Genomic DNA, 14,342 nt, shown 5'->3' with positions numbered 1-14,342 from the left:
GGAATATTGCCACTCAGACAGACCATTCGTGTCAGCCTCTTCAACTTCGGCGTCTGCGAGAACTGTCCGATACTTACGTCTCTGCGATAGACAAGCTCAACTCTGCACATAAGAGGTCAGCGACGCGGGTGCGCATATTGGCTCCACCTCCTGCATTTTCGCTTTCGTCCCAGGGATCGCAGACGATGAGGCTGGAATGTTCTAGGCAGAGTGTCCAAAGCTGAGGGAAGCTATTGAGGAGACGTTTTGACCATGGCGCGCGAACAGCGCTGGCACGTGTTCTAGACCCACGTCCGCATCCTATAGCATAGTGCACAAGGCGGAGAATAGTAGCATACAGGCCGTTGAGGTACAGCTGTCATGCACGCTGTTAGTGGGCACATGAAGCAAAGACAAAAGCTCGACTTGGGCCCACAGAAGCATCAGATTTGGACGGATACTCCTCGTAGAGTCTTCTATCCAGTGCACAGTCCATCACAGCTTGCGGCATCCCTCCATGGTACAGCTCATCCAGCTTTGAATCTGTCGGGCGTACCAATTCCACAAATCTGGTATAGTCTTCGAGAAATTGCACTCGCTCCAACGGTTGCAAATGTAGTCGTTTGAGCACCTCTCCTGCCATAGAAGGCCGGATGGCGAAGTCGCGGACTGACCAGTTCTCCGACATTGCAGGGGGTCAGTTGGAAAGGGAGATAAGCGCTCAATTCGAGCTCCACGTAAATTGACTAAAAACACGAGGCAACACCCATCGCCCACGCGTACTCCTCATGACATACGGGAAGTTCCCAACAACGAAAGCCCATATCTCGTGGAATTTACTATGGAGGTACTACCCGACAGCCAGTGGCCATAAAGCAGGGTACTTCGCTTAGCCTAACGAGCGGGTGTTCTACAGATTAGTTTATGCCCCCCTTCCTTCCAATCTCTGAAAGATATTGTCAGAGGAGGCCTTAGGCAATTAATTCAAGGTGCGTTACTTACTTTGTCTGGCATTTTTTCGAACAATATAGCACATTCTCGCACCTCTTGCACCTCCGCAACCTGTGATAGGGTCGCTCCCCGAAACAAAGGCATTCCTTCCATGCGCAGCCCTTGTCTTTCACCCAGGCACCTGACGCCCCAGCAATCTCGGGTGATGGTTCGTACGGAGCATCGACGTCGATCCCACATTTCTTTCCGAAGTCTAACCACCACTTCGAGACTAGGCTACGGTGGGGAGCCTCAGCCGGAGACAGCGCCTTTAGATCTTCATTTGTGCGATGCCACACTTGCTGAACGGACCCACGAAAGTCCATCCACTCTGGCAGCTCCCGCTCTTCAGGTCCCGCTCCCTCGAGGGCGGCACCACTAACCGCAAACAGCGTGATCATCCCTTCCAAGTCGACTGCAAAGACAAGTCATTAACATAAGAGCCAGATTAACATGACATAGTACACACCTAGCTTCCGCTTATCTGTCTCCATGGCACCTGGAATTACAGCTCGAGCTAAGACCAAAACAGCGCTATGAAGAAACTCGCGTGAGCCAGTTGGTTTTTTCTCCCTGTCGTTCATCATCATATCCCTATACGCAGCCAGTATTAGCTAGTACGTAGCTAAAATCTTGTGACTTACCCTATCATTGAGAATGTGTGTCTGATTATGTTCCACTCGCAGTAAGTATCATCCCCACTGCAGATTTGTCTCTGCGCAGCGCGGAGAAGGTTCAATGGGTGTTCATCGTCCAAACCGCGAGACCGCTTCATTTGTGGATGCGTAAAAAACCAGCCCAAGTTGTTCATGAGACAGGCGAGCTCTCCGTCGACCACGTCATCAGCGAGTAGCTTGGCGTTGCTGTGGTATACAAATTGGTCCGGTGTGACGGTCTTGCGTGCGATAGCCCTGCCAATAAACGTCTGAAAGTCCCCTGTCGTGCAGAACTCGTAATAAGATGCGAAGACGGCATCGATTTGCGCAAGAGATGCCCTATCGCCTGCCGAATACCAACACATGAGAGCCACATGTGCTGCCAGATTGTTTAGAACTCCAGGGGGACGACCGCTGCGCAGAATACTATGAGGATGTGTTACCTCTAGAGTCAAGCGATATGTACTCGCCGTTCCATTCTGGACAAAGCAACTTGGCTCATGAGAATATCGACGATATGCCCGCAGAAATCGATATTTTCTTCTTCATCGCCTTCATCAGGCTCCCAGGGATCGAGAAGAATGTATGAAGAATATTCGAGAATGAGCGTCCACAACCGAGGAAAGGTTTCAAGTAGTTCCTGCGCCCACCGATGATGCTGACCACATTTATGGGTACGATGTGTGCATCCATCATCTACGGCATGGTGGATCAGCCCCGTGAGAGCGGTGCATACTGATAGCAGGTAGTTCTGTAGCGAACCGGGCATAAAATCATCTATGTCAATCTGTCTGTCAAAATGCGCGTGAACGTTGCTTACAGCGGCATCAGGGTCGTCGGGGTACTCCTCATAGAGCCGCCTGTCCATGGCAATATCAAGGAAGGCTTGAGGTAGTCCTCCTGAGAACAGGCCATCGTATTGGGCCTCACTGGGGCCCGCAAAGTCGAAGTCTATATATTCGGCCATGAAGTCATATCGTTCCACGGGGTCAGGGAAAGAATGGAACTGTTTCAGTGCTTCGCCTACTTTCTCGGGCTGTTCGCGGAAAGTGTCAACGGTCCAAGGCATCGTAGCAACCGTCATGAGCGCCCCTTCACCAAATACCCGTGTACTCCTGGTCTTCTTCCCTTTCTTCCTGCGTGTCATGGTGGTCTGCTTGTGAAACTTGGAGAACGAATCAGAGAGAGCGTGCGGCCATCAAAGTTACTAATAAGCGCCTGGTTTCAGCGAAGCAGCGGCGGTATGATGTGCTCCACGCCATAGAACAGGGCGTTCTCAAAGCACAGCGTGATACTCATATATAAACAGCCTATTGAGTCTCTTTGAAACTCCACCGAGACATTGGCAGAACGAAAAGCAGCCTATAGCAGCAGTCCTTGTCAACTGTGCGGAAGTAATAAATGCGACTATGCTTGACAAGTATGCTTGTGACCTCCTTCCTTCCAGTCCCTGAATTCGGGAATATTTGAGTTCGTATCGAGATACAGAGGTTCGTAGTAACTTACCTGGTCTGGCACTTGATTGAGCAGTACATCACCTTCTTGCACCTCTTACATACTCGCAGTTTATGGTACGGACGCTCGCCGAAGCAAAGGCATTCTCTCCAGGCACAACCGTTGTCCTTCCTCCACCTCCGCGTACCAGAAGAAGGGCCCATAGTCGGCTCGTAGGATGCCTCGATGTTGACGCCGCACTTCTCGCCACACTCCACCCACCACTCCAGCACCACGCTACGAAACGGCGCGGTGGACGGGGAAAGCGCTTGCAGATCTTCGTGTGTCTTGTGCCAGACTTGGCGGACAGCCGTGCGGAAATCTGCGTGCTCAGAAGAGCCCGAGGCATTCACGGGATCCATGCCGCTCAGCGTCTCGGCGCCGAGAGAGAAGAAATTGACCATGCCTTCAAGGACGTCTGTGGGGATCGACCGCGGTCAACGGTAGTGAAAACGCAGTGTCAAAAGGATATGATGACCTAGCTCACGCCGTTCGGTCTTCGTGGCCGCCACGACAACGGCACGAGCGACCAAGAGAATGATATTATGGGTGAACTCGCGAGCACTTCCTAGTTGCATTTGGGTCGCGGGGTCCTTCGAGAGCATGTCCCTACAAATAGCGGTGAGCTCAACTCAGATGAGCGAATAAATATTTATGGCCCACCGAACATTCGCAAAGGTTTGTCGAAGGATCATCCACTGCCAATTGTCCTCGCCACTGCACACCTGTCGCTGACAGGCACGCAATACATTGAGGGCCAGACGCGGGTCTTGTCCTCGTTGTGCCTTCAGCTGCGTGTTCATGCAGAAACGCCACAGATGATTCAGCAGCCAGAACAGCTCGGTGTCTACGACGCCGTCGGAAAGTAGCTTGGCGTTGCAGCGGTCAAAGAACTCCTCCGGGACCAAAGTCTTCCGAGCCATTGCCCTGCCGACCCACAGCAGGAAATCCTCGGGCGGACACGTCTCCCAGTACGACCCCATCACAACGTTATCTAAATTGGCGAGGTATACCTTACTTTTCGAAGACATCCAGCAGAGAAAGGCGACGTGCGACGCGTCGCTGTTCAGTAGACGTGGGGGTTGGACCCTGAAGGGGAGTAAGCAAATGCCTTGGCGATCAAGCTATTGTAAGATTTAATCACCCTTCGGCTTTCGACAGGTTAATCTGGCTGACTAGAAGGTCGATAACATGTCCCTGCAAGTCGTCTTCCTGACCATCGGATCGAAGGTTACTTCGGCCATCAAGTCGAATGAGGTGCGGATAGTCCAGCAGAATTGTCCACAGTTGCGGAATCTTTTCCAAAACATGCTTTTTCCACGGAGCATGGCTGCCGCCTCGGTGACTGGGCTTCGTGCAAGGTTCCGTGACGGCATGGTAAACAAATCCTGTAAGTGCGCTGTACACGGAGAGTAAATATTCCTGTTAAGGGTTGCAGCGTGAACCGAATATAAGAGGCTTCGAACCAGATTAAAAGACTCACCCCTGTGTGGAAGTCCTGGAAATTGTCGTACAGCCGGCGGTCGAGGGCTACATCCATCAGCACCTGCGGGAGCCTGCCCTTGTACAGACCATCCAGCTGCTCCTCGGTAGGACGCTCGTCATCAAATTTTTGATAGTCTATGATAAATTTGCGGCGCCGTCCGGGGTCCGGGAGCGAATGCAGCCTGCGTAGGACGTCGCCGGCTTTGGTCGGCAGACGTGTAAAACTGTCAACAGTCCAGTTGTCCGCAACTGTCGCCAACTGGAACGCGTCAACGCTGCCTGACCTGTTCGCATCATTTGCCTCATAACCTAAGGACATGGCTGTCAGTATTTAGGGCATATGTCTCAGTGCGCAGAGATTTACCGCACTAGATCGTGGAGGCCGGGAAAAGGGTTCAAACTGATTAGGCGCCTGTAGATCGGTACCTCTGCAGTGAAACACACGATGCATAGAAGCATTTGAGAGACCGTTTCGAAGAAATCTTGCCAAAGCCTGAGCATGCTGTAAGACTAACTGGTTCAGAGTCTAGTCGGTATATCACCTAATTGCATGTTCATGGATTCATTCCCGGTCCTTGAATTACTGTACAGCAATTTGACAAAAATATGTACACACTGCATGTTGGACGCGCGGTGCTGAGAGCTGATGATCTCCAGTCCCAAATCGGGCGAAACGAGCTGCCACTCTAACAAGTACTCGTCTTACCGTCATTAATAACTGTCTCGGCAATTCCGGTGAAACTCAGGATGCGGCCAATTTTTGGCTTTTATGTTGCGCTGGATCCAACCACGATGCACCCGCGTAGTACCCGTTGGCGGTCATGGCGCAGATAATATTTTGTATGTTGATCATCTCGCTAGGCTGTCACTACACTGCTGACCACAAATTTGTATTGGAGATTATCCCTTTTTGTGTCATATCTTTGGATTGTAAAGCTTTGATATACGTCTCAGCTCGTCTGTTAAGGATACGGTCATTTGTCCAGCTCTAAGCACCAACTATGATAGACAGGGTCACCTCCAAAGGTGTTTAAATCCAGCGGCCCAGAGCTGGCATTACAGCTTACTAGACATAGGAATGCTGTTTGTTTTATGCTAATGTTTTTATGACCAGGTACAACCCAGAGTTTTGAACTGGGTGGTCACTCAGGCAGCAAATCTTTCGCTGCAAACCAGGATGGCTGTGTGGTGGAGTTACAGGCCATATTTGTATATGCCATGGTGGCTTTCTGTTGGCTCTCAGCCATCTTTCTGATGTCTTTGAAGAATGAATTTGTTTCTGAATGATATAAAAGACAAGTGACCAGAAGTTGATCTCTCTCCCAAACTCCCAAATACTAGTACAATGGTGCAGCAGTTAAGACCTGTCAGAAACAAAGCCTGCAGCATTATCCATGTCCAGTCGGACCTCAGCATTGTATATCTGCCACTTGAGAAGGCTGAAGTGCATGCCGACGTAGCAGATGGTTGGTACCATTTCTAATGTCATTTTGATGCTCACATGCACAGCTAGCTCATGCACGTCTAGTATCTGCCATTGTTACTGTCACTCAGTACTTTCTGCAATCCTTCCCAACAGGCATTCTCCATGCCAAGTATATCTTTCCTGTTCCTGCCAAGTTGGCTGTATGCGGCTTCCAGATGACTGTGGAGGACAGCACTGTCATCACCACCATCACCAAGGAACGTGACGAGGCTAAAAGAGACTATAAGAATGCTGTTCAACTCAGGCAGACCACTGGCCTTGTTGAGCTTATAACCAACGATGGTCAGGCTACCGACTTCACTGCTCAATATCTCACTGATGGTTTGCCACAGTCTTCTCCATCTCTGTTGGAGCCCTTCCCATAGGCAAGATGATTACTACCACAGTTACTGTGAGTCTTTTCAATGATCTATGTTTCACTATCTGACCATCTACAGTACATGCTCAACCTCATGGAGGACGACGCTACCAACCAGATCAGACTGCAGATCCCAATGTATGTTGGAATGCAATATAGTGTCCTTTCTCATGGTGCAGCAGGTCATAAGAGAATTCTGCCTCATCACATCAGCATTTCCATTGATGTCTGCATGCAAGACACAGCCAGAAGTATTGCCAGCCCAACTCACTTGATGCTCACCATCCTGGATAACAGGTCAAATGCGATGTCTCATAGCTCGCAATACCTCTCCCAAGACTTCCTTACCCAAGACTTTGTCTTGTGCATCGCTGCTGATGGACTAGACACCCTGCACTGCGTTGCTGAGTGTGCATCCACCAGTGCAGTTGCTATGCAGTTGAACATTGTGCCCAAGTTCAACTTGCTGCCAATTGTAAACCAAGAATACATCTTCCTAGTGGATTGCAGTGGCAGCATGGAAGGTAGCAGGATTGAGACTGCTCAGCATGTGCTCGTGATGTTACTCAGGGTCCTGCCAAGTTAGGGAACACACTTCAACATCTTCAGCTTTGGCAGTCACTGCGACAGTTTGTGGTCTGAAAGTATCATGTATGATGAACAAACATTGGGTTTAGCCATATGTTGATTGTCTTGCCAGTGTACTTCTACTGATTACTCACACATAGACTTGACATATCAATATCATATCGGCCAGCTATGGGGGCACAGAAATCCAGAGTGCAATGGAGAAAGTACTTGCTTCACGCAGGACAGACAAACCTACAGCTTGTTTTATTCTAACAGATGGAGAGGTATATATCTGCTGCCCATGTAACTTCATGCCTTGACAAGGATCTTCCAGGTCTGGAACCTTGTAGGCACTTTCAAGACTGTCAACGATGCAATCAAAGCATCAGAGACTATGGCACAGCTCTGCATGTTCACTCTCGGCATCAGATCCACCATGTCAAGTGAGATGTGCAAGGCTATTGCATGTGCTGGCAATGGCATCTGTCAAATAGCCACCACCTCTGAGAGCATCATTGGAAAATGCTCCAAGCTGGTGCGTGCAAGCCAGACCTACATTCTCAAGAATGTCAGTGCTGACTGGGGCTCAGTTTTTACCCCTACAGATGCCAGGAGTTCTATCCATCAGGCCCCTGCAAAGATCTCTGCAATATATCCTGGACACCAATTCATTGTCTTTGCTTTCATTGAGGGCACAAGCTTCAAGCCTCCAAAGAAGGTCATCCTTTGCGGGCAGCGTGATGGGCTTGGCAATGTTCTCTGATTTCCCATTCCTGTGCAGACCATTGAGTTTTCCCTGGATTACCCGCATTGAGGGCTCATTCTGGCTCTAGCTGCTTGTCAGTTCATCATGGACTTAAATGATGCTGATCGCAAGCAGCCTTCGCAAGATGCCAAGGCCTTCATCACTAGACTGGGCATCAAATATTTGCTGGTGAGCCGATACACATCCTTTGTCGCTATCGACAAGTGCACTGTAAGTGAAGTGGGCCTCACTGAGGAGTGGATCTGAGATTTTTCCATCTCTGATGACAGACCTGTAACCTGCGGCAGGGTGAAGTGACACCTCAGTAACACAGCCCAAATTGCAACAGCATATGACGCCTTCACACACACCATCGTGGGCCACACAGCCCCTTCAAAGAATGCCGAACACAGAGCAGTGGGCTCTGAAAAGGCAGCACGCAAGCAGCTGTCAATGACTACTTGCAAAGCTGCCATGGCAGCATGCAAGAGCACCAGTGTGACAATGACCACTCCTGCATCCTCTGCCACCAGTGGCCCACTGGCCAAGCATGTCTGTACTGATGCAGGCACAGCTGCACCTGCCCCAAGCCAGAACTTCAGCACCAAAGCAACCATTGCTCAATCTTCAGATGACAAAGTGCTTGTGCTTGTGCAGCTCCAGTTGTTCGATGGGTCATTCCCTGCCAGTGAACAGCTTGGAACTGTTGTCGGCAGCGACGCTTTGGCTGGGGAAAAGACTCTTCAAGTCACTGACAAAGCATGGGCTACAGCACTTGCCATTGCAAGAAACACATGAGGAAACAGGGGCTGCTCAATGGACTCATTGAGAAAGCCATGGAGTACATGCATTTGAAAAAACCTCTGTTGCTAATTAGCATAATTTAGCATAGTTTAGCACTAATTTTTACTTTAATAGCAGAATAGCAGGAATAGCACTGGAATAGTATGGTCCCTTGTTATTAATGTTATTTGGTACCCATTTTCATGCTATTCTCACTGTTTGTGCTATACTTGTTATACAAAGGCTAATTCACCAGAATAAAAGCAGTATGCAAAAATCCAAAATATATAGAACTTCCACACAAGCACTATATTGCATACCTGTCATATTGTATATGTTTGAAAAATTTAAAATATCTCTTCCTGGTGAGAATTGAACCCTCAGCTTGCCAACCAAACCAAGCGTACTTTAACCACTAATTCATTTGTTTTACATAAGTATTATGCTTCAATGTTTCTATATGTACCCTTTGATGGACTTAGAAGCAATTTCAATGTCTTGCCTTGAAACTTCATACATATATTGTGGTGTTTATAAACATATGGCAATAATCAACATGAAAATACTAGTGTGACACTGTATAGTATGCAGTCAGTTTTGTGTAACTTCTAAACTAGTGTCTAATGAGGACCTGCTGTTGTGTTAAAATGGAAGTGTAGACAATAGCATATGTAAGAGCTGACAGCTAACCAGTTATGATAAGTGGCACTGAAGCAAATCAAAGTGGTTTTTATGGTGTATGCTGCTACTGTACACTAATTTACAGTAGCCACTCCCTTAAACAGTTTACAAATAGCAAATAAATAGCAGCTATTATCAGGATTAGCAGAAATAGAAGTGGAAAAGCTTTGAAATAATGCCATGGCAGGCAGATGGCAGCTATGAACGAAACTTTCAGAAATAGCAGTGAACAAACTTTGAAATAATAAAAATGACAGGCAAATACCAGGCAAATAGCAGCTGTTAACAAGACAGGTGAAAAAGGGAATGAAAAAGCTTTGAAATGATGGAATAGCATGCTATTAGCTGAAAATTAGTGATTATAACAGAACTAGCTATTAAAAGACAGTAAAACAACAAAGATGAAGCAGACATTTAGCTGAAATAGTGATTTAAGAAAAATAGCATAGAATAGCATTGGATTTACTATTTATCAGCAGTTTAAACCAGGATAACAGAGGGAAAGCATATAAATAGATGAATTTAACAAAAGTAGCATATGAATAATAAGAATAATATAAATTACAGACAACTAATGCTATTTAGTGCTATTTTGCATTGGGAGTTTTTCCAGATGCATCACCCAGCTCTCAGATGTCACCATTGAAAATCTCCTTGCTCATGCGAGTGAGCATGTTGTGTAAAGGAGCCCTGAGATTCAAAGGGCAAAAATTATCATATCAGTCAGTCATATCAAATTGTCAATAATCAATTGAGCTGCTCTAAAATAAGTAGCAATGTCAATAAGCCAAATGATACCTTACCATATTTGACACAGATAGGCTCACGCTCAACCAGACAATTGAAGCACATGTGAGCCTAGGGCCAAGTATGGTCAGTGCTGACCAGAGCAGCACGCTATCATACACATTGCATTAAGCATCATGCATCAGAACCCATTTTGTATTACTATTGCTTACTGCTTGGCTCTCTCTTTGCCATAGCAGTGACCATGATATGTGCCGAATCGCAGATGACAGAGTCATGGGGTGTATTTGTTTCCGCTGGCCCCTCTAAGCAACAATTACTCAGTTGGCTCCATTCTGTGAGATGCAGAGCTTCGGTGAGTACAAAGTGAACTGCCACATGGTATAGCTATGGCTTTCTGAGGTGTGTATATTTAGTGAACACACTGGGAGGTTGGATGCTATAATGTATAAAGTTTTTAACACAAGGTTTTGAAGTGTTCTCGGAGCATACATACAAAGGCATTTCTGGTTCGAGCTTCATAAAGTGTACCATTGTAAGATCAGGCAACTGCAGAAGAGTAGTCACCAGATACAGCTGCAATCTGGTGACTCGGAGCATATCAGCATAAATTTGAAAACAAGAAATTCAAAAGTGTCTAGCTCTGAGCTAGCTCTGGCCAGATGAAAATATATCTGAGCACTAGTCTCCGCTAGCACTTCAGTGTTGTTGTTGGTAGCAATGCACTGGCAGAGCCAGAGCCAGAGGCTACTCAGACTGCTTGATGGCCTTGTTGAGGAGGCCACGAAGTACATCTCTCAATTTTCGGATGTCATCATTGAAGATCTGCGAGAGAACAAGTTGCGTGAAGAAAGCTTTCAAGGAAGCGCATTGTCATATACCTCCTGATAATTCTGCAGGGCTGCCACTCCTGGCTGAAGTATAAGGTATAAGTGAGACGTTGACGCTGCGAGCAGTAGCAGGCTTGTCAGCAGGAGAATTGATGTATTACGTGGAGCAATTTGCATAAGTGCCATCTCCTGTGTTTTCAGTGGTAGTCACGCAGCAGAGACTAGAGAATTACATCTCAGGCTGACTTTACCTGCCCTGATCTTTGCAAGCACATGTCTGCCAGATAACACCTTTCAAAGGTTGGCAATATCTTTACAATGCGCCCTAGCTTCCGTATCTTCTCCTCCGCGAGAAATTGCACCTCCGGTGAACCTTGAGCTTACCATCACTGAACACATTGCATGAGAGAAATTTGGAACTTTTTTTTTCTTGCAAAAAAAATGCAAAAAAGCTTGAAAAAGTAAGTAAGAAAAGGCCGTATTTTTTTGCTCGGTATCCGGCAGCCCGACAACTCGGCAATCCGGCATTCGAGCTGATTATCCGCTGGGTGCTGCCGTCCCCAGGGCACTTTGATAGACGGCCTGGCGGACAGTTGGCTTGGCTGCCAGATTGCCAAGTTATCAGGCTGTCGGATACTGAGAAAAAATATGACATATTCTTACTTATTTTTACAAGCTGTTTTTGCATTTTTTTGCAACAAAAAGCTCCAAATTTCTCTGCTGTTACCCTACACCAATAGTATTATCTTAGACATGCATGATGTTTTAGCCACACCCATGTCTCAGCGGCACCAGGGCTCAGTGCACTTCAAGGTGGTATGTTCGAATGGCTATTCTGCCAGTGGCGAACTGAAACTTTTGACAGGAGTCAGGCCACTAATGATCAGTACCAACTCATCCAAAAGATGACGACGTACAAGAAGTCAGCTGTTGGTAGGACCTTCAGTCACTCTATCCTCACTCCACTCCAGACAGCTGCGCTACGCAGCCATTCAATCCAGGCTTTTCATGTGAACTGCAGTTTGATTCTCTCAGCCACCGCCTTGAGCTGAACCCCACTGCAGCTGCAAAGGGGCAGCTTTGGAACTGAGTCTTTGATTCAGGGAGATGGTGCCAACATTGCTGGCTCACGCGTTCGGAGAAGAAAGACAGCCACTGCCTTTTGGCATATATGTCATCAAGCCGCATATCATCCTTGCTCTACTACTTGCAGTCAGACCTTGACTCCATCTCTCACTCAGGCTTTCTGCATGGGTTGCCCTCACAGCTGCGCTATTGAACGCCACAAAATTCAACACCAGTGATGATCTTGACAATTTCTCTGTCGGCACATTGCTCGGGTGTCTATCATTTACTGCATTCGTCCTCCTTGTCTTATGGGACCTGGTTGTCGATTGCCGACATGAAAGTTGGCAGTCCGAGCAGTCTATGCTCCGCATACCCTTCTGGAAGCAGACGTGTTATTCACTATGTATTGTCCTCAACCTCAGAGGTGTTGGATGGAATTACCAAACTCCGTATCTTTCTCCGCACCTGACCCATACCAGGCTCGGGTTTGCTGTAAGCCGGACTCTTTGCATCATCTGGTACATCTTCCTTGCTAACGTCGCTCAGACCTATGCTGGCACCAACCCACTGTTCAGTCTTTTGGGAGACTTAGCCAGGTCAATGAGGTCTCAAGGGCCGCTTCTGATGTTGCTCAACGTGATAGCTTGCACAGTGATTTTCTCCTGCACCTTGAACCTTTACTACAATGCACCTGCACTTATCGCGGTTGCCTTCAGGATTTCAAGACTAAAGGACTGGCCGGTAGTGTTAGGCAGATGGAGAGAGGCGCACACCGTCCGGCAATTCTGGAGGTACGCTGCGAGTCTTAGCATCTTGCATCAACAAGACTTGAATTGTATATTTCACCAGTCGTACTTGGCATGGTATACTTCGACATGTCAATATATGCGGTACTGTGGTTCAACAACTGGCACATTTGTGCGGGCGTGGGCAGCCTCCGCGTCTTCAGATTCTCGGCCATCAGGCCATTGCTCAAGTGGGTCGCTGCATCGTGGAGCATTGTCGTCCTTTCTTGGATTACGTCAAAGTGTGTGTAACAGATATTATAACACAGAGCTCAGATGGCATGTATAGTTTTATCACAGACTGAGCACGCGTGCAGGTCGACAACCAACGGCCTACCCAGACATGTGGCCACACGCAGCGTCCAGGCAGCACATATTAGAGACAGCTCATGCTGCCTGATGCACTTGTTGAAGAGGCCACAGAGTACATCTCCCAATTCCCAGATGTCACCATCAAAGATCTGCAAAGAAGCATGTTGCATGAAGGAGCCTTTCAAGCTGATTTCAAAGACAGAACATATTATGCCAGTTTTTGAGATGTCAAATGTGAATTCAAGCTACTAGAGTACAGGTAACTATCTTTTGTCATGCTCAGTACATACTAAACACAGCCCAAGAGTTTCAGTTCAGCAGCACAGATATGCAAACTTATTAAGTTACACTGGACTAGCTGCTCATAAGCGCCCAAGTGGCTAAGACACGCTTGAGAATTTCTGAAAAGCCCAAAAAATGGCACAAGCAGAAATCAAACCCACAGCCTGAAAGTAACTGCAGCACGCCATATCACTAAGGCATAAGACCTTGTAAATGTAAGGTCAGAATTTCCCTATAATATCACTTTTCTGCCTTGAAGTCTCCTACATTTTAGCCAATGATTTACATATTAAAGCAGTGGAATGTAATTGTACAAAGGTATATTCTGATGTTATGGCTAAGACACTGGTGTGGCTGAGACATCAGCACGAGAGAAATTTGAAACTTTTTTATCACAGAAAATATGCAAAAACAGCTTGAAAAAATAAGTATGGAAAGGTCGTATTTTTTCTCTTGGTATCTGGCAGCCCAGCAACTTGGCAATCTGGCAGCCGAGTTGATTGTCTGCCAGGCCATTTACTAAAGCACCCGGGGATGGCGGCACCCAGACGATATTCGGCTCAGCTGCCGGATTGCCAAGTTGCCAGACTGCCGGATACCGAGCAGAAAATATGACATTTTCTTACTTATTTTTTCAAGCTGTTTTTGCATATTTTTTGCGATAAAAAAGTTCCAAATTTCTCTCGTGCAGTGTGGCTGAGACATGGAGACATTGAATATTTGCTATTGATCCCACTTGAGTTACTGAGTATAATTTATCTGCTCAGGTGTCTTAGCCATAACATCAGAATATACCTTTGTACAATTACATTCCACTGCTTTAATATGTAAATCATTGGCTAAAATGTAGGAGACTTCAAGGCAGAAAAGTGATATTATAGGGAAATTCTGACCTTACATTTACAAGGTCTTATGCCTTAGTGGTATGGCGTGCTGTGGTTACTTTCAGGCTGTGGGTTTGATTTCTGCTTGTGCCATTTTTTGGGCTTTTCGGAAATTCTCAAGCGTGTCTTAGCCACTTGGGTGCTTATGAGCAGCTAGTCCGGTGTAACTTAATAAGTTCGCGTGTCTGTGCCGCCGAACTGAATCAG

The 14,342-nt window shown here is 47.0% G+C and overlaps 7 protein-coding genes across 7 annotated transcripts; 3 read left to right on the top strand and 4 right to left on the bottom strand.

The window, feature by feature from the left end:
• Positions 1 to 944: 944 nt before the first annotated feature.
• On the bottom strand, positions 945 to 1,403 carry PHACADRAFT_254943 (uncharacterized protein). The gene has a single exon (XM_007395020.1). It carries the CDS (start codon positions 1,368 to 1,370, stop codon positions 978 to 980), a length of 393 nt encoding a protein of 130 aa, XP_007395082.1. The 5' UTR covers positions 1,371 to 1,403; the 3' UTR covers positions 945 to 977.
• An 18-nt stretch (positions 1,404 to 1,421) lies between these two features.
• On the bottom strand, positions 1,422 to 2,054 carry PHACADRAFT_254942 (uncharacterized protein). Its single transcript, XM_007395019.1, has one exon. It carries the CDS (start codon positions 1,988 to 1,990, stop codon positions 1,610 to 1,612), a length of 381 nt encoding a protein of 126 aa, XP_007395081.1. The 5' UTR covers positions 1,991 to 2,054; the 3' UTR covers positions 1,422 to 1,609.
• A 69-nt stretch (positions 2,055 to 2,123) lies between these two features.
• PHACADRAFT_194827 (uncharacterized protein) lies at positions 2,124 to 2,772 on the bottom strand (the record flags this gene model as incomplete). Its single annotated transcript, XM_007395018.1, has 3 exons — positions 2,124 to 2,321; positions 2,362 to 2,376; positions 2,446 to 2,772. 3 exons carry the CDS (start codon positions 2,770 to 2,772, stop codon positions 2,124 to 2,126), a joined length of 540 nt encoding a protein of 179 aa, XP_007395080.1.
• Positions 2,773 to 3,116: 344 nt separating this feature from the next.
• On the bottom strand, positions 3,117 to 3,531 carry PHACADRAFT_254940 (uncharacterized protein). Its single transcript, XM_007395017.1, has one exon. It carries the CDS (start codon positions 3,521 to 3,523, stop codon positions 3,128 to 3,130), a length of 396 nt encoding a protein of 131 aa, XP_007395079.1. The 5' UTR covers positions 3,524 to 3,531; the 3' UTR covers positions 3,117 to 3,127.
• Positions 3,532 to 5,949: 2,418 nt separating this feature from the next.
• Positions 5,950 to 7,034, top strand: PHACADRAFT_27942 (uncharacterized protein; the record flags this gene model as incomplete). Its single annotated transcript, XM_007394003.1, has 5 exons — positions 5,950 to 6,070; positions 6,133 to 6,372; positions 6,423 to 6,481; positions 6,528 to 6,586; positions 6,608 to 7,034. 5 exons carry the CDS (start codon positions 5,950 to 5,952, stop codon positions 7,032 to 7,034), a joined length of 906 nt encoding a protein of 301 aa, XP_007394065.1.
• Positions 7,035 to 7,454: 420 nt separating this feature from the next.
• On the top strand, positions 7,455 to 8,561 carry PHACADRAFT_27941 (uncharacterized protein; the record flags this gene model as incomplete). The annotated part of the gene is made up of 4 exons (XM_007394002.1): positions 7,455 to 7,736; positions 7,863 to 7,994; positions 8,054 to 8,072; positions 8,098 to 8,561. The coding sequence occupies 4 exons, from the start codon at positions 7,455 to 7,457 to the stop codon at positions 8,559 to 8,561; spliced, it is 897 nt and encodes a 298-aa protein (XP_007394064.1).
• A 3,671-nt stretch (positions 8,562 to 12,232) lies between these two features.
• PHACADRAFT_93295 (uncharacterized protein) lies at positions 12,233 to 12,946 on the top strand (the record flags this gene model as incomplete). The annotated part of the gene is made up of 1 exon (XM_007395016.1): positions 12,233 to 12,946. One exon carries the CDS (start codon positions 12,233 to 12,235, stop codon positions 12,944 to 12,946), a length of 714 nt encoding a protein of 237 aa, XP_007395078.1.
• Between the last annotated feature and the right edge of the window lie 1,396 nt (positions 12,947 to 14,342).

Source organism: Phanerochaete carnosa (assembly GCF_000300595.1).
Source record: "Phanerochaete carnosa HHB-10118-sp unplaced genomic scaffold PHACAscaffold_4, whole genome shotgun sequence".
In the NCBI taxonomy this organism is placed as follows: domain Eukaryota; kingdom Fungi; phylum Basidiomycota; class Agaricomycetes; order Polyporales; family Phanerochaetaceae; genus Phanerochaete; species Phanerochaete carnosa.
The sequence above is the reverse complement of the archived record's forward strand: the minus strand, read 5'-3'. Positions and strand labels throughout refer to the sequence as shown.

Excerpts from the sequence above, each read along its gene's own strand:
- PHACADRAFT_254943 (XM_007395020.1), bottom strand. The coding sequence starts at position 1,370 with ATGATCACGCTGTTTGCGGTTAGTGGTGCCGCCCTCGAGGGAGCGGGA.
- PHACADRAFT_254942 (XM_007395019.1), bottom strand. The coding sequence starts at position 1,990 with ATGTGTTGGTATTCGGCAGGCGATAGGGCATCTCTTGCGCAAATCGAT.
- PHACADRAFT_254940 (XM_007395017.1), bottom strand. The coding sequence starts at position 3,523 with ATGGTCAATTTCTTCTCTCTCGGCGCCGAGACGCTGAGCGGCATGGAT.